This window comes from Leptopilina heterotoma, unplaced genomic scaffold (assembly GCF_015476425.1).
Source record: "Leptopilina heterotoma isolate Lh14 unplaced genomic scaffold, ASM1547642v1 Lhet_54, whole genome shotgun sequence".
In the NCBI taxonomy this organism is placed as follows: Eukaryota; Metazoa; Arthropoda; class Insecta; order Hymenoptera; family Figitidae; genus Leptopilina; species Leptopilina heterotoma.
The window spans coordinates 6,361,940-6,385,597 of record NW_025111118.1 but is presented as its reverse complement, the minus strand read 5'-3'; the positions used below and the strand labels follow the sequence as shown (position 1 = coordinate 6,385,597).

General features: G+C 20.9%; 1 protein-coding gene and 1 non-coding gene across 2 annotated transcripts; one reads left to right on the top strand and one right to left on the bottom strand.

The window, feature by feature from the left end:
• Positions 1–4,800: 4,800 nt before the first annotated feature.
• Trnav-uac lies at positions 4,801–4,873 on the bottom strand. Its single transcript has one exon. It is a non-coding gene; the product is annotated as a tRNA-Val (tRNA).
• A 4,728-nt stretch (positions 4,874–9,601) lies between these two features.
• On the top strand, positions 9,602–23,367 carry LOC122508483 (UPF0691 protein C9orf116). Its single transcript, XM_043621863.1, has 2 exons — positions 9,602–9,803; positions 23,142–23,367. The coding sequence occupies exons 1-2, from the start codon at positions 9,671–9,673 to the stop codon at positions 23,351–23,353; spliced, it is 345 nt and encodes a 114-aa protein (XP_043477798.1). The 5' UTR covers positions 9,602–9,670; the 3' UTR covers positions 23,354–23,367.
• The last annotated feature ends 291 nt before the right edge of the window (positions 23,368–23,658 follow it).

Sequence of the window (23,658 nt, the reverse complement as noted above, 5' to 3'; positions counted from 1 at the left end):
TTGTTATTTTTACTCCGAAATTCTTATTTACCTTATAAAAGTCTTATTTCCTCTCTGGAAGTTTCATAATTCTTTGCAAAAATGTTATTTCTATTCAAAAATTGTTAATTATATTCCAAAAATTTTATTTCTACTCAAAAATTGTTTTTGAAACTCCAGAAGTTTTATTTTCTATCGAAAAATGCTTTCGGCGCTGAAAAGATATTTTTTTTCTATTTGAAAGTTTTATTTATTTTTAAAAATTGTTATTTCTACTCCAAAGTATTATTTCTACTCCGAAATTGTTATTTACACGCAGAACTGTTATTTCTACTCCACAAATGTTTTTTGTTCTCTACAAGTTTCATTTATTTTCAAAAATTGTTATGTCTACTCAAAAATAGATTATTTACAGTTCAAAAATGTTTTTTCTACTCCTGAAGTTTTATTTCTACTATAAAATTTCTTTTAACATTCCAAAAATGTTATTTCCTCTCTAACAGTTTTATTATTATTTTTAAAAATTGTTAGTTCTATACTCCGAAATTGTTATTTACTACCAAGAATTATTATTTCTTCGCTATAATTTGTTTTTTGACACTTCAAAAATGATTTTTCTTCTCAAATGTTTTATTTTTTTCCAAAATTTGTATTCTTTCTCCAAAATGTCTGTTCACACTTAAAAAGTGTTATTTCTACTCTAAAATTATTTTTCACACTCCAAAAATGTTATTTTCTCTCCAAAAGTTTTATTTTTTTCCAAAATTACATTAAATTAAAAATTTTTGTTTTTTACTTAAATTTCTAAGCAGAAAGGGATAGAAATTGAATATTTTTAGAAATTGAATATTTCACAGTGGGTTAATTTGTTATTTAAGAGGGAAAAAATTAAATACTTTCGGTATTAAAAATGCACGAAAAATATTAATGTTTTTACTTTATACTTTTAACCCTTTTTTAACAGTGTAGAAAATTTAAGAAGTTATTTGCATCGGAATTAAATTATATATTTACTTTATACTTTTCCAAAATGTATTTTAAAACAGATTATTAAATCAAAAAAAAAAAAAATTTTTAATTTAATTTTCGCGAATATAATGATGAGTATTATTTATTAGTATTTTGATCAGAAGATCTTCTCTAGTCTTGTGGATTGAGAAAAGAAGGGAAGTGCCCATTTCAAGTGGTAGCAGTCAAGCTAATGGCTCGGCGACGCTATTTTGTTAAACAAGGAAACCTTTTATCCGTCACACCATCCTCTCTAGGAATCTTCACTCTCAGGGACGCTCTGAGTGCTATCTAACAGAAAAATAAAGAAGAAATTTCTACTTCTAAAATTATAACAGAAAGAAAATTTCCATCTGTTATTGAGATCAAAAAGAAAATAAAAGATGGGAAAATTATTTTCTCCGAAAAGGGAAAAGATTAGACCATTAAGGAAATTTCACTCCAATTGTTATTTCAATTCCAAAAGGGTTATTTCCACTTAAAAATTAAAAAAAAAAAATTAAAATTAAAATTAAATTAAAATACTCCAAATTGTTAAAATTAAAGTTATTTCTGCTCTTAATGTTTAATTATTCTACATTAATGTAGAATGTTATTTACACTCCAAAAGTGTTAATCTACTATAAAATTTTGATTTCTTCTTTAAAATTCTTGTTTACACTCGAAAAGTGTTATTTCAACACGAAAAGTGTTATTTACACTCAAAAATGGTTATTTTTAGTCCAAAATTGTTATTTTTACTCCAAATTTGCAATTTCTACTCAAAAGTGAATTATTTTCACTAAAGAAGTGTTATTTATACTTAAAGACTATTTTTAATACTCCTAAAATGTTATTTCCTCTCAGAATTTTTTTTTTCTTACCAAATTGTTATTTCTACTCGAAAATTGTTATTTACACTTCAAAAGTGTTATTTCTACCCCAAAATGTTTATTTCCACTCAAAAATTATTTTTAATACTCCAAAAATGTTATTTCCTACCAAAAATTTTTTTTATTTACCAAATTGTTATTTTTACTTCCAAATGGCTGTTAATACTCTGAAACTTTTATTTCTACTCCAAAATTGTTATTTCTAAATCCAAGTGTTATTTCGAATCCAAAATTGTTATTTACATTCTAAAACGGTTATTTCTAGTCCGAAACTGTTGTTTCTACTCCAAATTCGCAATTTCTACTCAAAAGTGAATTATTTTCACTCCAGAAGTGTTAATTCTACTCAAAAATTATTTTTAATACTCCAAAAATGCTATTTCCTTTTAAAAAATTTTTTTTCTTAACAAATTGTTATTTCTACTCGAAAATTGTTATTTACACTCCAAAAGTATTATTTCTACTCCAAAATTGCATTTGTCCCTCCAGAAATGCTTTCCTTCTCTCAATAAGTTTTAAAATTATTTACAAAAATTGTTATTTCTTTTCAAAAATTGTTAATTACTCTCAAAAAATTTTATTTCAGCTCCGTTATTGTTTTTGATACTCCAAAAGTGTTATTTTTTTTAAAAACTGCTTTACACACTGCAAAAATTTATTTTTTCTATTTAAAACTTTTATTTATTTTTAACAATTGTTATTTTCACTCCAGAAGTGTTATTTCTACTTAAAAATTATTTTTAATACTCCAAAAATGTTACTTCCTCCCAAAAAAAATTTTTTTTTTATCAAATTGTTATTTCTACTTCCAAATGACTGTTTACACTTTGAAAATGTTATTTTTTACTCAAAAATTGTTATTTCTACTTTAAAGTTTTATTTCCACTGCAAAATTGTTATTTACACTCAAAAACGGTTATTTTTAGTTCAAAATTGTTGCTTCTGCTGCAAATTTGCAATTTCTACTCAAAAGTGAGTTATTTTCATCCAGAAGTGTTATAACAATAAAATTTTTTGAGTATAATTAACAATTTTTTAATAATAGAAATAACAATTTGTGTAAATAATAAAAAAACTTCCAGAGAGAAAATAAGATTTTTGGAGTAATAATAAGAATTTCGGAGTATAAATAACAATTTTTTAAAGTAACTAAAACTTTTAGAGAGAAGGAAAACATTTCTAGATTGTCAAATGCAATTTTGGAGTAGAAATAACACTTTTGGAGTGTAAATAACAATTTTTAAGTAAAAATAACAATTTGGTAAGAAAAAATTGTGTTGAGAGGAAATAACATTTTTGGAGTATTAAAAATAATTTTTCAGTAGAAATAATAAATTTTTCTATTTAAACATTTTATTTATTTTTAAAAATTGTTATTTTCACTCCACAAGTGTTATTTCTACCCCGGAAGGTTTATTTCTACTCAAAAATTATTTTTAATACTCCAAAAATGTTGTTTCCTCCCAAACAAATGTTGTTCTTACCAAATTGTTATTTCTACTTCCAAATGGCTGTTTACACTCTAAAAATGTTATTTCTACTCTCAAATTGTTATTTTTACTTCAAAAGTGTTATTTCTACTCAAAAATTGAATTTGACCCTCCAGAAATGTTTTCCTTCTCTCTAAAAGTTATAGTTATTTTGAAAAATTGTTATTTCTATTAAAAAATTGTTAATTATACTCAAAAAATTTTATTTCTGCTCCGAAATTGTTTTTGATACTCCAGAAGTGTTATTTTTTTCAAAAACTGCTTTCCACACTGCAAAAATTTATTTTTCCTCATTAAAAGTTTTATTTATTTTTAAAAATTGTTATTTTTACTTCAGAAGTGTTATTTTTACTACAAAATTGTTATTTACACTCCAAAAGTGTTTTTACATATTTATTTGTACTCCAAAAATGTTATTTCTACTCCAAATTTGCTTTCAACACTCTAAAAATGTTTTTCTTCTCTCTAAAAATTTTATTTATTTTCAAAATTTGTTATTTCTACTCCAAAGTATTATTTCTACTTCCAAATTTCTATTTATACTCAAAAATGTTATTTACACTCAAAAAGTGTTAAATCAACTCCTACAGTCGATTTAGTTTTTCTTTTTAATTTTCATCTCCTTTTCATGAATAAAGATCTTCAAAATTAATTAATCTCGCATAAAAAAATAGATTGAAGTTTTTTCCTTTTTTTTTCTTTTTTCTTTCGAATCTTTTCCTGAAGGATTCGAAAGAAATGGATTATAATAGAGCGGCCCTGTATCAGTACTCGATTTTTCTTGACAACAAGTGCGACTTGAAGTGCGAACCACTGTGCGACCGCTGCGACAAGATGCCAACTGTCGATTCTCACGATTCGCCTACGCATTTTTATCTACTTTTTTTCTCCTCTTTTCACACTCGCCTTATTCGATCTTAAAGAATCCTCGCAGCTTTCTTACAAAATACATTCCTTCTCTTTTCACAGAAAAAAAAAAAAAATTAATCCCTCTTTTTCATATATTAAATTAAAATTTTATTTTCATCTCCCCACATTTGGTCCTAAATTTCTCATTATGGATTTATTCTCTTCTCCACTTTTCTATTTCTCATTTTTTAAATTATTTTAAACTTCTTATTTAATCATAAAAAATTTTAAACCATCAACGATTTTTTTTTTACACAAGTTTCTTTGTAAAAATGGCAATGATTTTGCAAACTCAAATTTATTTGCTCAAAAAAAAATTATTGGTTCAAATAATTATTGATTACAAATTTATTTACTCTAAATAAAAATTACTTGATTCAAGTAAATATTTATTTGATAACAGACAAGTGAACATTTTTTGGAAATAAATACATTTTTTTTTTAACTGTTGAATATATTTTTTGTAACAATGCCAAAAAAATTGTTTAGCAAAAATTGATATTAGAGAGAATAATTTTTAGAGCAATTGGAACAAAAAAAACTGGTTCCGGCCGGGATCGAACTGGCGACCTTCTGCGTGTAAAGCAGACGTGATAACCGCTACACCACGGAACCACCTTGTAACTTTTGTCCCTAAAATAGAAACAGAATTTTAGAATAAATTACACTGTAGATTATAAAATAATTTTTTTTGCAAAATCTTTTTGCCAAATCTATGTTTATTATAGTTTATAATAATATAATTAATGAGCGAATGGCAATGAAAATGGGATTGTGACATCAGTGATCGAATTTTTCAAACCAAAGCTCTATAATCAAATAATAATTTTTCTTTATTTTGTGCTGTTTCTTTATATATAATTGGATAAAATAACTATTTTTTTGTAATGTTTAAGTTTGTTTTAGTACAAGAAAAAGTAAATAAATATGGTTAATTAACTAACTGTTGATAATACAGGGATTTTACTAGCATTTACCAGTATTTTATTCTTTTGTTATTTTTTTGGCAATATTTTTTGGTTATATTTTTTACAACTTTATTAATATTTTCATGAATGGCAAATTTTAATTCAAAGTGGAAAACATTATAAAATTAGTAGAATTATTTTCCAAATTTTTCCGAATTACTGTCTTAACTATAGATGATAATAGTAGTTTTCTGATAGCTACTGCCCTCTGGTAATTCTTTTACGTACGAACGCTAATCAATTTTTCCCACTAAATTCAAATTAGTGATTCGACTGGTATGAATTTTTAGATTTTTTATAATTTTTTTTTTACTAAGAATTTTAATTATATAACGCATTTTTTCAATACTTTTTATTTATTTAATTGTTTACTTAATTATTTTTTAAATTTATTTATTTAATTGTTTACTTAATTTTTTTAAAATTTATTTATTAAATTAACTATTTAATTCGTTTACTTAATTTAATTATTAAATTATCAAACAAAAATTTTGTTAAAATTCTACACGAACATTCAATTATTTTCCAAAAAAATAAAAATTTCACATGAATTCAATTATTTAAAGTAGAATAGAATTTGCATAAATTTTTTTGGAAATTTCAAATGTTTTAAAATTTGGCATTAAATTCTTAGCTCAATTATTTTCATAAATTTTAAAATTCCTTTCAGGAATTTAATTATTTTCATAAATAATAAAATCATTTGGAGGAAGTCAATTATTTTCATAAATGACAATATTCATCACAAGAATTCAATTATTTTCAAAAATAATAAAATTCAATTATTTTCAAGAATTTTAATAAAATTCAATTGCAAAATGAATTGCAAAATGAATTTTCAAAATGTTTCTTAATTCAATAATTTGTATATATCTATTATTTTAATAAAATTTCCCAAAAGAATTCAATTATTTAAAGACAATTTTGAAAAAACTCTACAAGAATATTAAATTATTTTCTAAAATAATGAAAATTCAACAGAAATTCAATTATTAAAAAAATAGAATTTGCATTAATTCTGTCGAAAAAAGTCAATTGTTTGAAACATTTTTTTAAAAGTTCTTTCTAATAATTCAATTATTTTAATAAATAATAAAACTCATTGCAGGATTTCAATTATTATTTTTAATACAATTTTTATCGAATTTCTCGAAAAAAAAACTTTTTCTTAAAAACTTTATTAAAATTCGTCAAAAAGAATTCAATTATTTAAAAAATGGTTCATAAAATTCTTTATGAGAATTCAATTTTAAAAATCATTCAATTGTTCAATAAATTATTTTTGTATTTAAATAATTGAATTCTCGTAGAATCTTTTCATAAAAATTGATTTAAGAATTAATTTTAGTTAAAGTTTTAGATATTAATTGAGTTTTAAAGAAATTACTAATAATAGATATTTTTTTTTTTAGAAATAATTGAATTTTGTAAAGGCTTGAAATTAAAATCTTTGAAAATCTGAATTTTTCATATTTTCAATTAAAAATTCTATGGAATTAATTTTTTTCAAAAAGCTTAAATGGAATTTTCTAAAATTATTTTTAGTTTTTATTTTCTGATACAATGTATATTTGAAAAATTTCCAAATAATCGAAATTTTTGGTAAAATTGAATTGTAAACAAATAGAATTGAAAATTTTCAACGAACTTTCTAAAAAATTATTAAAAATAATTGATTTAAAAAAAAATTTTATTTTAAAATTGTAGAAAATAATAATTGAATTGAAATGATGAAAATAATTTTGAAGAAGTTACTGTAACAATATTTTTATAATATAAAATAATGATTTTATCACTCGATCACCTTTTATTATTATAAAAAATAAAGAAATTGATTTCTTTATGTTTCTTAATAATATTATAATTTATTGAATTTCAAAAAGTTTAAATTTGAAATCAGTTATTTGAATGAACTTTTTTAATCTTTATAGAAAATAAAGGAAAAAATTTTACTCAAAAAAATGTTTTGTTACATATTTATTTACGAATTTCTTTAATTGTAAAATTATTCGAAAACATCAATAACTCTTTTTTAAATAAATATTTAAATATTATTTTTCCGTAGGAATTAAAATTTTTCAAAACATTCAATTTCAAATCTTTTTAAATTCAATAACTTGTAAGAATGTTTTATAATAATTAAAAATGATCGAGTGATAAAATCATTGAATATTATTACAGTAACTTTTTCAAAATTATTTTCATCATTTCAAAACAATTATTATTTTCTACAATTTTTAATTATTTTTTATGAAAATAATTGAAAAAATTTTATAATTTATAAAAATAATTGAATTATTGCGAAGGAATTTATAAAAAATTGAATTCCTGAGAAATTTTTATTATTTATGAAAATAATTAAATTGTTTGTGTACTATTTTTGGGAATTTGAAATTGATTTGAAAATAATTGAACTTTGGGGAAGAATTTTGTTATTTATAAAGATAATTGGGATTTTGACGAGAATTTTTTTTTTTAATTTGAAAGATAATTGAATTTTATGAGAAGAATATTATCACTCTTGAAAATAATTGAATTTCTGCGATTATTTGTAATTTTTCCAAAAATTAGAATTTTTTTAGTGTTTTGAACAAAAATTTGAATTAAAAATTTTTAAATTCTATAGAATTTAAAAATTTAAAAATAATATATTATTTTTAAAATTTCTAATTTTACCCTAAAAAGTTAGCCGCGCGAATTGTTGCTGGTATTTGATAAAGTAGGTGGAAAATAAGAGAAGTTTAATTTTAATTTTAAATGCTTTTGCATTTAAAATACGGTTTGAAAGGAAATTTACGTAACTTCACTAACCTTATGCTTTAATCAATGGCAGATGTGATTATTTTGTAGACAGTAAATGCATTGACTATGCATTTAACAGGAAGACTCATATAAGTAAATGTGTATAAATTATTTCCAAGTATAATTATATTTACTTCCTTATTTACTATCTCTTTCTCTCTCTCACATGCAATGTATATTAGATATGCAGAAAGAGTTTTTACTAGTCGCTAGAAAATCTTTCATCTTCATTTTTTATTTCTTTTTAATGTCTATTATCTTCAACTTTTTTCTGAATAACTTTTTTTGGTAATTAAGTTTTCCTATCTTTCCTCTTATTTCAATTTTTTTTTCCTTTTTCTTTTTTTCTCTCCGTTTCTTTTTTCCTTTTTCTTTTTTTCTCTCCGTTTCTTTTTTTCCTTTTTCTTTTTTCTTTCTTTTTCCCTTTTTTTCTTCTTTTCTTCTTGTCTTTCTTTTCTTTTTTTTCTTCCCATTTTTCTATAATATTTATTTTACAATTTATAATTTTATTTTCCTCAGGAATTATTTTACCATTTTCGTTTGCCTCCCTTGTACTTTTTATTATTCATCTTCAATTTTTTTTTTTTTTTTTTTTTTTTTTTTGATTTGTAAAACATTTGTAGCAGTAAAAACAAAAAATGCAAAATATTATTTAGTTAAGGCCAAATTGTGGTACAAATATTGTAGAAACATTTCAGCACTGAAACCACAAGTGAGGTGATAAATTATCTCTTTCCATTGTTCTTTTTTTATCTTTTGCGTAAATTTCTTTTCCACAGTCGTAAAATTTTGCGGTCGATGTATTTCTGATTTTCATAACTATAATAAATAAATTTGCATAAAATTCAATTTCAATTAATAATAATTTAATCATTTTCTCCAATTAGTAATTAGTAAAGTGAATAAATAAATAAGAAATTAAATATTAAATAATTTAATGAACAAATTTGCAAATAAAAAAAAAATAAAAGCAAATTAAAAAATAAACAAGTAAATAAATAATTTTTTTGCAACCTTATTTTACAAACAGAAAAAGGGCAAAAAAATAAACAAGCAATTAAATAAGTAAATAAATAAACAATTAATTAAGAAACTAATTAGAGAAATAAACAAATAATTAAGAAACTAATTAAATAAGTAAATATGATTAAACACTTTTGACTAATTTTTAACTTTCGTTAAATAGAAGAAAAATATTTTTCGTTTTCAAGAATAATTAGATTTTTTATCCTTAAAAAAATTTATAGATATATTTTTTCAAAATAAATTCGAAGGGAAAAAAAATTTCTATTTTGTTAACAAAAACTGAAAAATGTGATATTTAATGTCAACAGAAAGTACGAATCTGGAAAGTAATTCTTTTTTCTTCTTTTTTCGAAACAGTGTTAGTTTGTCAAATTCAAACAACTTGCTTTTATCCTTTTGACATTTATCAGGTATATATGGTAACGTTACCATAGTAACCAGAATACGTTTGGCCTTCTCTCTATATCGGCTTTTCCATTTTTCTCTTTGTGTTTTAAGGGCAAAGTATTATTTTTTTTATATTTTTTTTTCGCGACACACTTGCACATATTGATTTTTTCTCTTTTTCACAAAAAAATTTTTCAAAAAAAAAAAAAAAAAAGAAAAGTAAGAAATAATGGAAAATTACACATGTTCTCATGTTGGGGAGGGAGATAATTCCGAGTTAATTGAGAAAACATTGCCACCTGGTCCTTGTACAAGTGACATTTATCGAACTTCCGGTCTGCCTCTGAGATTCCTATATCCAAGTATGTAAGAGAAAAGGAGAAAATTTGTTTTTCTTTAAGTAGCATTTAATTATTATAGCCGATTTTCTTTCTTGTCTTTACTTTTTGTCTTTTTTGTTTGTTTCTTTCTTCTTTTCCTTTTCTATTTTTTATAATAATTGTTTTATAATCTTATTACTGTAATTTCTTTCTTTTCTTTTTTTTTTATTTTTTTTCTCATTTTTCATTTTTTTCTCACATTTCTTTTTTTCTATATTAATTATTTTACAAATTTTCAATTTTTTTCTTTTTATTTGTTTATTATTTCTTTTCAATTATTGTGGAAAATTTAATTACTGTTACTGATTTTTCTTTCTCGACTTTACATTTTTCATTTTGTTTATAATAATAAATTTTTAATCTTATTACCATTATTTTTTCTTCTGTTCCTTTTTTTTCTTTCCTATTTTTTCCCCTTTTTCTATAAGAAATATTTTACAATTTTTTTATTTATTTACCAATTATTATAAAAAATATGTTCTGTTTAGAATATTACAAAACTATTTGTAATTAATCATATTTATTAATTTAATTAACTTTTTAAGAGATAATTAATTGAATTACTAATTAAATTACTAATTTCATGAAAGTTAAAATGAAATTAAATTTTATAATTTTGAAAATTGTGTGAATATTTTTTTCAGGGAAGAGGGGGGAGGGGGAATCTAAGAATTTAATAATTTTGTAAAATGTATGACTATTTTTTCTTTAGGATCAAATTTATAGGCAAATTAACAATTAAATTAGCAATTAACTAAAAGAAAAATTTTTAAAAAAAGGAACTATTCTAAATTTTACAATAGGATTTTGCAAAACATTTCAATTATTTAAAAAAAGTGTTGATAAAATTTAATGTACCTAAACATTAAATTATTTTCATGAATAATAAAATTTTTTACCGAGATTCAATTATTTTTATATTATTTTCATGAATATAAAAACTCATAATTAAATTTCAATTCTTTTTAATACAATTTTAATCAAATTCCTCGAAAAATGTAATTATTCTTGAAAATTTTATTAAAATTCGTTGAAAAAATTCAATTATTTAAAAATTTGTTGATAACATTCTTTATGAGGATTCAACTTTGCAAAACACTCATGTATTCAATAAATTATTTATTTCTGTATTTAAAAAATTTAATTCTCGTAAAATTTTCTAATAAAAATTGATTTAAAAATGAATTTCAGTTAAAATTTTACATAATAATTGAATATCAAAAGGATTATAGCATGAATTTTAAAAAATAATTGATTTTTGAATATGTTTGAAAATTATAACATTTTTCGAAGATTTTACTTAAAATTTTATTAAAAATAATTGAAATCCTGTGAAGAATTTCATTATTTAGGAAAATAATTGAATTCTTGTAAAGAATTTTTATTACATTTGTTTCAAATAATTGAAGTCCTGTGAAGAATTTTATTTATTTATAAAAATAGTTGAATTCTTGCAACGAATTTTATTAAATTTTTTTTAAATACTTGAAATTCTGTAAAAAATTGTATTATTTATGAAAATAATTGAATTCTTGCAATGCGTTTTAATACATTTTTTTTTAATTGAATTCGTTTAAAAAATTTGTGAAATTTCGAAATTTGTGAAATGTAATTAAAATCTTGCAAAAAATTTTAGAAAATAATTACATTTTTCGTGGATTTTTTTTAAAATTGCATTAAAAATAATTGAAATCCTATGAAAAATTTTATTATTTATAAAAATAATTGAATTCTCAGAACGAATTTTATTACATTTTTTTAAATAATTTAATTCATGTGAAAAATTTTATTACTTGTAAAAAGAATTAAATTCTTGGGAACGATTTTATCAAAATTTTTGTAAATAAAGAAAATTCTGCAAGAATTGTATTATTTATGAAAATAACTGAATTCTTGCAATGCGTTTTATTAAATTTTTTTTTAAATTGAATTCATTTAAGAAATTTTTTTAAAATTGTAGATTTTGAAAATATTTGAATTTCAGCGAAGAATTTCATTATTTGTGAAATGTGATTGAATTCTTGCAAAAAATTTTTGACAATAATTACATTTGTTGGGGAATTTATTTAAAATTGTTTTAAAAATAATTGAAATCCTATGAAAAATTTTATTATTTATGAAAATAATTGAATTCTCAGAACGAATTTTATTACAGTTTTTTAAATAATTGAATTCATGTGAAAAATTTTATTACTTGTAAAAATAATTGAATTCTTGGGAAGGATTTTATTACAGTTTTTTTAAATAATTGAATTCATGTGAAAAATTTTATTACTTGTAAAAATAATCGAATTCTTGGGAAGAATTTTATTAAAATTTTTGTAAATAATTTATTTATTTATTTATTTTTTTTAAATTTTGTGGAAATTTAAATTATTACAAAACATGAAGATATCAATAACTCCGAGTCTTCGACTCGAAGTGATCGGTATCTTCATGTTTTATAATAATATTCTTAAAAGTTGTTGAATTTTTATAAAGATTTGAATTTAAATTTTAAAATTTTTTGAAAATCTTAATTCGCATGAAAAAATGATAACAATTAAATATTTATTAAAAAATGAAGTTATTGATGTTTTCGTTAAAAAAAAGTAATTGACTTAATTAAAAAAATAGAACAATAATTATATTTTTTTATTTTTTGAATATTGATTTTTCTTTTTTTCCGGGGGAAGGGGGTTAGTTCAGTAAATTATGTTTAGGGCAGGGGGGATTTTTTCTTTAAAGGAAAGAGTTTTAAAAAAAATAATAAGTCACTTAATTAAAAAAATAGAACAAAAATTATATTTTTTTATTTTGTGAATATTGTCTTTCATTTTTTTCCAGGGGAAGGGGGTTAAATTCTGTAAATTATGTTTAGGGCAGGGGGGGGGCTTTCTTTAAAGGAAAGAGTTTTTAAAAAAAATAATATTTGACTTAATTAAAAAACTAGAACAAAAATTATATTTTTTTATATTATGAATATTGTTTTTTATTTTTTTCGGGGGAAAGGGGTTAATTTAGTAAATTATGTTTAGGGCAGGGGGGGTTTTTTCTATAAAGGAAAGAATTATTTATAAAATATATAAAGGAAGAATATTATTTTAAAAAAAAATAATAATTAACTTAATTAAAAAACTAGAACAAAAATTATTACTTTTTTATTTTGTGAATATTGTTTTTTCTTTTTTTCCTGGGGAAGGGGGTTAATTCAGTAAATTATGTTTGGAGCGGGTGGGGGGGGGGGGTTCTTTGAAGGAAAGAGTTTTTAAAAATAATAATTCACTTAATTAAAAAAATTTTTTAAAAAATAATTTTATAATAATTTTTTGTCTTTTTTCCAAGAAAAGGGTGTTAAAAAAATTAAATTAAATTTTTACAGTATTTTTCAAACGGGGTGGGGATTTCAATTCTCCGTTTTCTCTCACATTATTCGAGTGAATATACGATAAATAATATTTTCAATAAAAAATTAAAAAAAAATTTTTTGTTTACATTTCTTAAAAGTCGAAAGAAAACTAAAACTTTCATTCTTTGACAACTTTTTCCTAAACTCAATATTTTCGGACTTATAAGCTACTGAATATAGGTCTACAATTAAAAGTCCAAATTTTCGAAAATTCATAACTCGAAAATTTGGACAATTAAACATAAATAAAAAAATACGTATCTGTTTTTTTTTCGATATAGAATAGAAAAAAAATATTTTTGGCCGATTTTAAGAGGTCGACTTAAATCTCACGTGGAATTGCCCATATATATAAATAAATATCAACATAAATGTGTGATAAATGTTGAGATAAAAATTCTAAAAATATGTGAACGACGGGAAGAGGCATTTGCATACTATGTTGGGCAGCTAAAAGGCTGAAGTATATGCAGTGAGGCGTTAACGCGTTTGGTCAGACACGAATAAGCGAGTGAACGATAAATATAAGACTGATGTAGACATAGGCCGATGTGAGTGGGTAATTACAATTGGCAAGTTACCACCAATCTATTTGCTACATTTACGATGTAATTGCATAAATGTGGCGCCAGTTAGAATATACATAGTGTACACAAACATGCACCGTATGTACATACACGAGTCCTATATAAACGTTAATTTTCACGTTTGCGGTATTATATTCACATTTATAAATAACATATTCACCAATTTACAATTTTATGTATTTCTGTAAATGTGCATGTGTATTTTCTCAATCACACGCACGATTTTCTCAATTTAAACACAATTTTCCTCATTTCGAAACATGTCACGGTGATTTAATTCCCACTAAATGATGGCGATAAAATCTCTAATATAGTTATGAATTTGTGAATATATTTTACAGGCAATACGAGCTATTTTTTTTTCTTTTTCTTTTTGCACAAACCTTTTTTTTTTCTTTGTTAATTTTCAAATAGAGGCAATTGGCGGTTTTTTATTTTTTTCCCTATATTTCAATTTACCAGTTGAATATATACAAAATTGTATGATTTTATTGACAAGAGGATTGTCACAGGTCAGGGAAAAGTCAGGGATTTTTTATTAAAAGTACTGGAAAAAATTAAATGTTTAGAATTTATAAGTAAATTATGAATTTCTGTGTTTTTTAACTCATAAACTATGAAATTATACCATGAATTCTAAAGAACCTTCAATTTTTTCTATTTCTGTCAAAAAATTATTTTAAATAACTTAATTCTATTAAAGAATTGACATAAAGTTATTTACTTATAAATTATTATTTAATGAAGTATTTTTTTGAAAAAAAAAATTTTCAAAAAAATACTTCATTAAATAATTTTAATTCTTGAAATTAGTTTCAATGTTTTTAATTATCAACGCAATTCTTTAAAAGAATTCAACTGTCTTAATAAATCTCAAAATTCTAGAAATTCAATTATTTTCAAATTTTTTTTTTAAATTTTCGTCAACATTTCAATTATTTTTAAATAAATATCAAAACTCTTCCCTGAAATCCAATTATATTCAGGAATTTTAATAAAATTCATTTGCAAACATCAATTATTTTCATAAATAACAATATTCATCAGAAGAATTCAATTATTTTTTAAAATTAATAAAATTCAATGCAGAAGTTTAATTATTTTTCAAAAAATCTAAAAAAAAAATTCCGTCAACATTTTAAATATCTTTATTTAAATGAATAACAAAAATTCTTCAACAAAATTCAATTAATTTTAGGAATTTTAATAAAATTAATTTGCAAAATTCAATTATTTCCATAAATAACAATATTCATCACAATAATTCAATTATTTTCAAAAGCAATGAAAATCAATTATTTTCCCAAATGTTAATAAAATTCATGACAAAATTTCTATTAATTTCAAAAATTTTCTTCATTTTAATAATTTTCAATATTCTATTATTTTAATAAAATTCCCCAAAAGAATTTAATTATCAAACAAAATTTTTGATAAAATTCTACACGAAAATTCAATTATTTTCCAAAAAAATAAAAATTTCACATGAATTCAATTATTTGAAGTAGAATTTGCATATATTTTTTCGGAAATTTCAAATGTTTTTCAATTTGGCATTAAATTTTTCGCTCAATTATTTTCATAAATTTTAAAATTCCTTTCAGGGATTTCATTATTTTCATAAATAATAAAAGCATTTGGAGGAAGTCAATTATTTTCATAAATGACAATATTCATCGCAAGAATTCAATTATTTTCGAAAATAATAAAATTTAATTATTCTCAAAAAATTTTAGTAAAATTCATTGCAGAATGAATTGAAAAATGAATTATCAAAAATGTTTCTTAATTCAATAATTTGTATATCTATTATTTTAGTAAAATTTCCCAAAAGAATTCAATTATAATTCAATTTAAAGACAATTTTGAAAAAACTCTACAAGAATATTAAATTATTTTCTAAACTAATGAAAATTCAACAGAAATTCAATTATTAAAAAATAGAATTTGCATAAATTTTGTCGAAAAAAGTCAATTGTTTGAAACATTTTTTTAAAAGTTCTTTCTAATAATTCAATTATTTTCATAAATAATAAAACTCATTATAGGATTTCAATTATTATTTTGAATACAATGTTCATCGAATTTCTCGAAAAATGTAATTATTCTTAAAAAATTTATTAAAATTCGTTGAAAGAATTCAATTATTTACAAATTTGTTCATAAAATTCTTTATGAGAATTCAATTTTAAGAAACATTCAATTGTTCAATAAATTATTTTCGTATTTAAATAATTGAATTCTCATAGAATCTTTTAATAAAAATTGATTTAAAAATTAATTTTAGTAAAAGTTTTAGATAATAATTGAGTTTTGAAGAATTTACTAATAATTTAAATTTTTTTTAGAAATAATTGAATTTTGTAAAGGTTTTAAATTAAAATCTTTGAAAATCTAAATTTTTCATATTTTTAATTAAAAATTCTATGGAATTAATTTTTTTCAAAAAGCTTAAATGAAATTTTCTAAAATTATTTTTAGTTTTTATTTTCTAATTATATGTTTATTTGAAAAATTTCCGAATAATCGACATTTTTGGTAAAATTAAATTGTAAACAAATAGAATTGAAAATTTTCATAGAACTTTTTAAAAAATTATTAAAAATAATTGATTTAAAAAAAGAATTTTATTTCAAAATTGTAGAAAATAATAATTGAATTGAAATGGTGTATGCTTTTGTTTTTTTTTCTTTAAAAAATATTATTTGACAGATCGAAAGAATGCAGGTATTTTTTCATGATTTATAATAAAAGAATATTTGAACTACAATTTTTAATTATTTTTTATGAAAATAATTGAAAAAATTTTATTGTTTATAAAAATAATTGAATTATTACCAAGGAATTTATTAAAAAATTTGTAAATAATTGAATTCCTGAGAAATTTTTATTATTTATGAAACTAATTAAATGTTTGAGTACTATTTTTGGGAATTTGAAATTGTTTTGAAAATAATTCAACTTTGGGGAAGAATTTTGTTATTCATAAAGATAATTGGGATTTTGACGAGAATTTTTTTTTAAATTTGAAAGATAATTGAATTTTATGAGAAGAATTTTATCACTCTTGAAAATAATTGAATTTCTGCAATTTTTTTTTATTTTTCCAAATTTGGATTTTTTTAGTGTTTTCAACAAAAATTTGAATTAAAAATTTTTGAATTCTATTATTTTTAAAATCGCTAATTTTACCCTAAAATCAGTTATTTGAATGAAATAAAATTTTCAGTGTATATATTAATAAAAAATATAATAATAATTATTATTATAATAAAGAATGAAAATAATAAAATAATAAATCAAATAATCAAATAAATGAACATTGAGAACTCGATTAATCTCAAGGAGAATTTTTTAATGACATTTATTTGTCCTTTTCCTTTTGAAAAGACATTTTTTTTTTTTTTTTTTTGAATGTTTTCACTCGAATTCGATTAAAAATGAATTTGTACACTTCGCTCTATCATCGGTCTTATGCGAGTGTAACACGCGCTGGTAAAATGCAAGAAAGACGATAAAAGCTTTGAGACGTGAATATTGAAGTCCTTTTTATTTTATCTCTATAGAATCAGCAAATCTGGTCTGACACCATTTTCCTGGGAAATGAGAGGGAACCGATAAATATTGAAAATATTCTTTCTACTCCTATGTAGTAGGGATTTTCTTTTATTATTTTCTTTTTATTTTGTTCACTTATATAGCTCCTTTATTTTCAGTTCCATAAAAATCTTTATGGAATCAGATAGATGTGATAATACAGTTCTTTTTCTTTTTTTTCGACAATCGAATGAAATTTGTTGTAATAAAAAATTTATGTAACAATCACAATGGAATATAACAATCACAATAAAAAGGAGAATTTATTAGAAATTGCTCCATATTCACCGAATCGATTGAAAATAAATTGTGGGAATTGTGTGGAAAATTTTTTAATTTATTTTTATTTATTTATTTATTTTTATTTATCTTTCTTTATTTATTGTTATTTATTTTTATTTATTTTTATTAATCTTTTTTTATTTCTTTATTTATTTTTATTTCTCCCTTTTTTATTTTTATTTATCTTTATTTATTTCCAATTTAAAAAATTTTAATATGCAGTTACGTAATTTCTAATTTATTTAAAAAAAAGTTGATGACAAATTTGTGAGATCAATTTCTATTATTGTTATTTATTATTAACACAATAAATGTCAAATGATAATTGATAAATTTGATAAATGATAGTAAAAAATAAAATAATTTCTTTGAAAATAATTTAGAAATAAATATATTTAAATAAATATTATATAAAATTCTATGAATTATTTTTGAAATTTGTTTATAAATAATAAAATCGATGGTTAATTCATTAATAAATTTTTCTCTATTTCGTAAACAAGAACAACAAAATATTTGACGTTTGACCTAAAATTTCTCGATAAATAGTGCGTTTTTTTTCTGGCTGTAATTTGATTGATACGCAAAAAGAAAAAAACGAAGGGAAGGTGAAAATCAATATTTGTGACGTAAACAATTTCCAATTGTATAAAATATACGTTTTGAGAAGAATGCAGTGGAAATTATACGGCACGATGCCAACAGTTTGACATCGACAAAAATAAAAGAAGAGGAAAATCTTATTCTTTAACAAAAGAACACGTGTAAATCAATAATAAGACTCTGTCGAAAACTGTATAAAGAAACGTCATAGAGTAAAAAGAAAAAATATTAATTAAAAATAATGAAAATAGAAATAAAAAATAAAATTAATAATTATTAATTTTATTTTTTAATAAAAATATTAATATTTATATTTAATATTTATTAATATTTATTTTTTTTAATAATTATTAATTTCATTTTCTATTTCTATTTTCATTATTTTTAATTAATATTTTTTGTTTTTACTAACTAATGGAAATTTATTATTTTTATTTATTACAAATAATAATAAATAAAAGTTAACTGAATAATAATTATAAATAAAAAATCGAGAAATCTTGTATTACAAGCAAAACAATTTAATTAAAAAATTTTCCTAATTTACAAATATTTTTTTCAAAATTTATCGTAAAAGTGAATTTTTAGAAGAATTATTATGCAAATATAAATCATTGATAAATTAACAATTAATATACTTCACAAGTTGACTATTTCTTGTTAATATTCATTAATATACAGCTAATTAATATGAAACATTAAAAGTTGTCTCGTGTATAAAATAATAATTTACTGGTTCATTTGTAAAATTAAAATAATTATCATTATGTAACATCGTTTTCAAATTGAATCAATAATTCCATATCAGTTACAGCGTAAATTACGTCATACGAACGTGACTATATTCATTTCCTGGTGTCATAAATTTATTCCAAATGGAATATTAATTAGAAAATATCATTAAAATATTAGTTTATAGAAAAAAAAGAAAATAATTGTAATTTTAATAGATATTTTTTTAAAACACTTAAAATTCGTCAATAATAATAATTATTTTTTTTCAAATCTTTATAAATATTTTTTTTATATGTATTAGAATAAAAAAAGAAATCAATACTTTCCTGGAAGCCTCCCAATCGGTGCAGATAATCGACCCTTCTCCTCTCATGTTAAGAATCTCGTTTAATGGATGAGCGTTGATTACGATCAAATATTCAATTTTACTTTTTTCTCTCGAGATTTTCACATTTTAATGAATGGAAGTTTTTTTTCTCTTTGTAACATAAAATGTTTTAAATGCAAAAATAATTGAGAAATATTTTTATAATTTTTACCTATTAATTATTTAATAATTAATAATTTTATTTATTATTTAATAATTAATAATTTTATTCATTATTTAATTCATATAAATTTGTTACATTTTTAAATAAAAATATAATTCAACCAGAAAAAAGATATTAATTGATTCAGAGCCAATTGGACTTTTTATTTGTTTCAAATAAATTTAATTTGCTTGAAATAAAAATGTTATTTGTTTTGCATAAAATATTTATTTCTGTCGAATAAAATTGTTATTTAAAACCATTAAAAAAAACCTTTTACAATTAAAATAAAAATAAAAAAATATTTGTGTTTTAGAAATATTTTTAAATTTGTTAAATATTATTTTAACAATTTATAATTGTAACAAAAAATTTTATAAAAGAAATTTATAAAAAATATTTGAAAAAAAATATTTTACATTTACATCGAAATATTATTCCACGGATATAATAATTTCGAGAAAAAATTTTCTAGAAACAAGAAGTAATCAACGTTTCAAAGTTGAAGGGGATTTTTTGGAGCGTAAAAATACGGGAAAATAAAAATGAACTAATAAAAAATAAGCTTTAAAAACCGCAAGTAGAAATAAAAGTTTGAATTTTGCAGTTTTCTTTTTTGTTCCTTCTTATTTGTCAATTATACATTTTTTTGTACAAATTCAAAGAAAAACAGTTACATCATTGTTTATAATATAAATATTTTAATCACTATTTAATGTAATAAAATTTTATCATTTTGGTCTTTTTTTCTTCTCTATTTCTTTTTCTTTCTCGATAAAATTGTCTTTTTTTAAATTTTAATACCATTCGTTGGGTTAATTTATACAATTTATTTTCTATTGTTTGTTAAATGTTATTTATTTTAACAATGAAAATAAAGTACGATACCACGAAGAGTATGCAAATATTGCAAATATAACGTTTTGCGCATTTGTTAAATTTTCATATTGTGTTTGTAAAATTATTTATTTACTAATTTCACATTTGTGACTTTTGTCATATTGAATTCTTTTGTTTATTTGGCAATTTCGAATTTACATTTTCATCCAAAATGCAAATTCTATTTTTTATTTTTGTTACTACAATTATTAAATTTTCCCTTTATTGTTCGAAATTCAAAACAAGACCTATTTTTAATAAATTTTTTAAAAATTTTATTATTTGGTTTTTAATATTAAATTATTATTGTAATTACTCATTAGTCAATAATATTATTCTTGTTTGATAATAATTATTATTGAACAATAATGAAAATGGGTTTATTTATTATTAGTTAACTAATAATTGTTAAAGTAACTTAAATTTTTTTTAAATTAACTTAACTAATTGTTAAATAATAGAACCGTTTGTTAATTAGCACAGCTATTTGTTAATTAACTTAGGTCATTGACTAATTGTTAAATAAACTTGCTAATTTTTAGATAAATTAGCAGATTATTAATTGTAAACTCAGCTAATTTTTAATTAACTTAACTAATTGTTAAGTAAACTATTCAATTGTTAATTAAACTGTCCAATTGTTAACTAAATTAACTAATTATTAATTTTTCACACAGTTAATTGTTAAATAAATTAGTTAACTGTTAATTATCTTTACTAATTTTTATGTTATCTAGCTAATTGTTAAATAAATTAGCCAATTTTTAAGTTAATTAACAAATTATTGTTAATTTTTTATTTAGCTAATTGTTAATTAAATTAACTAACTTAAAAAATTATTAAATAGTATTGCCAATTGTTCAGAAATTAAATTTAGCTAAATGTTAAATGTTAAGTAAATTTGCTTAATGTTAATTTTCTATTTAGTTAATTGTTAATTGAATTAAATAACTTAAAAAATTGTTAAGTAAATTGACTAATTATTAATTGTTAACTCACCTGATTATTAAGTAAATTAGCTAATTGTTAATTATCTTTATTAAATGTTTAGTAAAGTTGCCAATTGTTAAGTAAATTAACAAGCTAATTGTTAAGTTAATTAAATTATTAATTTTTAACACAGCTATTTGTTAATTATCTTCACCAATTGTTAAATAAAGTAACTAATTATTAATCGTCAACTCAGCTGATTATTAAGTAAATTAGCTAATTGTTAAGTAAACTGGCCTATTGTTAACTAGATTAACTAATTATTAATTGTTAACACAGTAATTGTTAAATACATTAGTTAACTGTTTATTATTTTTATCAATTTTTTATGATATCTAGCTAATTGTTAAATAAATTAGCCAATTTTTAAGTTAATTAACTAATTATTAGTTGTTACCACAGCTAATTATTTATTAACTTAACTAATTGTTCAGTAAATTAGCTGATTGTTAATTATCTTTATTAATTGATTAGTAAAGTTTCCAATTTTTAAGTTAATTGACAAGTTAATTGTTAAGTTAGTTAACAAATCAATTATTAAGTTAATTAAATTATTAATTGTTAACACAGCTAATTGTTAATAAACTTAGCTAAATGTTAATTGTTAAGTAAATTTGCTTATTGTTAATTTTTTATATATAGCTAATTGTTAATTAAATTAACTAACTTAAGAAATTGTTAAATAATCTTGCCAATTGTTAAGTAAATTAACTAATTATAAATTATTATCACAGCTAATTGTCAACTAAGTTGACGAATTGTTAAGTATATTAGTTAATTATTAATTAATTAACTAATTAGTAATTGTTAACTTACCTGATTATTAAGTAATCTAGCTAATTGTTAATTATCTTTATTAAATGTTTAGTTAAATTGCCAATTGTTAAGAAAATTAACAAGCCAATTGTTAAGTTAATTAAATTATTAATTGTTAACACAGATAATTATTAATAAACTTAGCTAAATGTTAATTATTAAGTAAATTTGCTTATTGTTAATTTTTTATTTAGCTAATTGTAAATTAAATTAACTAACTTAAGAAATTGTTAAATAATCTTGACAATTGTTAAGTAAATTAAGTAATTGCTTATTGTTAATTTTTTATTTAGATAATTGTAAATTAAATTAACTAACTTAAGAAATTGTTAAATAATCTTGACAATTGTTAAGTAAATTAACTAATTATTAATTATTATCACAGCTAATTGTTAATTATCTTTACCAATTGTTAAGTAAATTAACTAATTTTTAATTGTTAACACAGATAATTGTAAACTAATTTGACGAATTGTTGAGTAAATTAGTTAATTGTTAATTACTTTTAGCAATTGTTAAGTTAATTAACTAATTATTAATTATTAACTCACCTGAATATTAAGTAAATTAGCTAATTGTTAATTATTGTTATTAATTGTTTAGTAAGCTTGCCACTTGTTGAGTTAATTAAATTATTTATCGTTGCCACAACTATTTGTTAATTAACTCGACTAATTTTAAAGTAAATTAGCTAATTGTTAATTATCCTTACTAACTGTTAAGTAAACCAGCTAATTATGAAATAACAAAAATAATTGTTGATCAACTTATTTATTTTGCCCAATTATTAAACTAATTAGATGAAAAGTTAATTAAATTAATAGTATTTTTATTAGGCATTCAGTGAAACGGTGAAAGAATAAAAAAAAAAGAAATTACTGAATTATTATTTCTTCGAATACGTCTTTTGCAGAAGTGTTTCAAGGGTATCGACAAAGCGATAATTCTCTCCCACATCCGTGCTATCGATGTACATCCATGGATTATGGTTGGTACGCACCCACTGTCCACACAGTGCCGGCAAATTATTATCCTCGCAACAATTTCTTCAGTAGTGAATTAAGTCGGGCAGGAATGTACCGTAATCGCTCTCTCAACACCGAATTGGATAAGACACTCTTCTAAATTGCAATTTTTTTTTCCCCTCTTTGGCAAATTATCCTTTTTCTTGTTCTGAAAGAAATAATTGTCAATAATAATTTTAATGAAGAAAATGTACATTGAAAGAAGAAATTTATTTGACTCAAGTAAACCGTTTATTTGCTTATTCTTAAATAAATATTTACTTAAATCGAATAATTTCTATTTTAATCAAATAAATTCTAATTACAACAAATAATTTTTATTTCAATCAAATAAATTCTAATTGACTCAAATAGTTTTTATTTAAATCGAATAATTTTTATTTACATCAAATAAATTTTAATTAC

Coding starts and splice junctions, on each gene's coding strand:
- LOC122508483 (XM_043621863.1), top strand. CDS start 9,671: ATGGAAAATTACACATGTTCTCATGTTGGGGAGGGAGATAATTCCGAG. Junction 9,804..23,141: donor TCTGAGATTCCTATATCCAA/GTATGTAAGAGA, acceptor CGTCTTTTGCAG/AAGTGTTTCAAGGGTATCGA.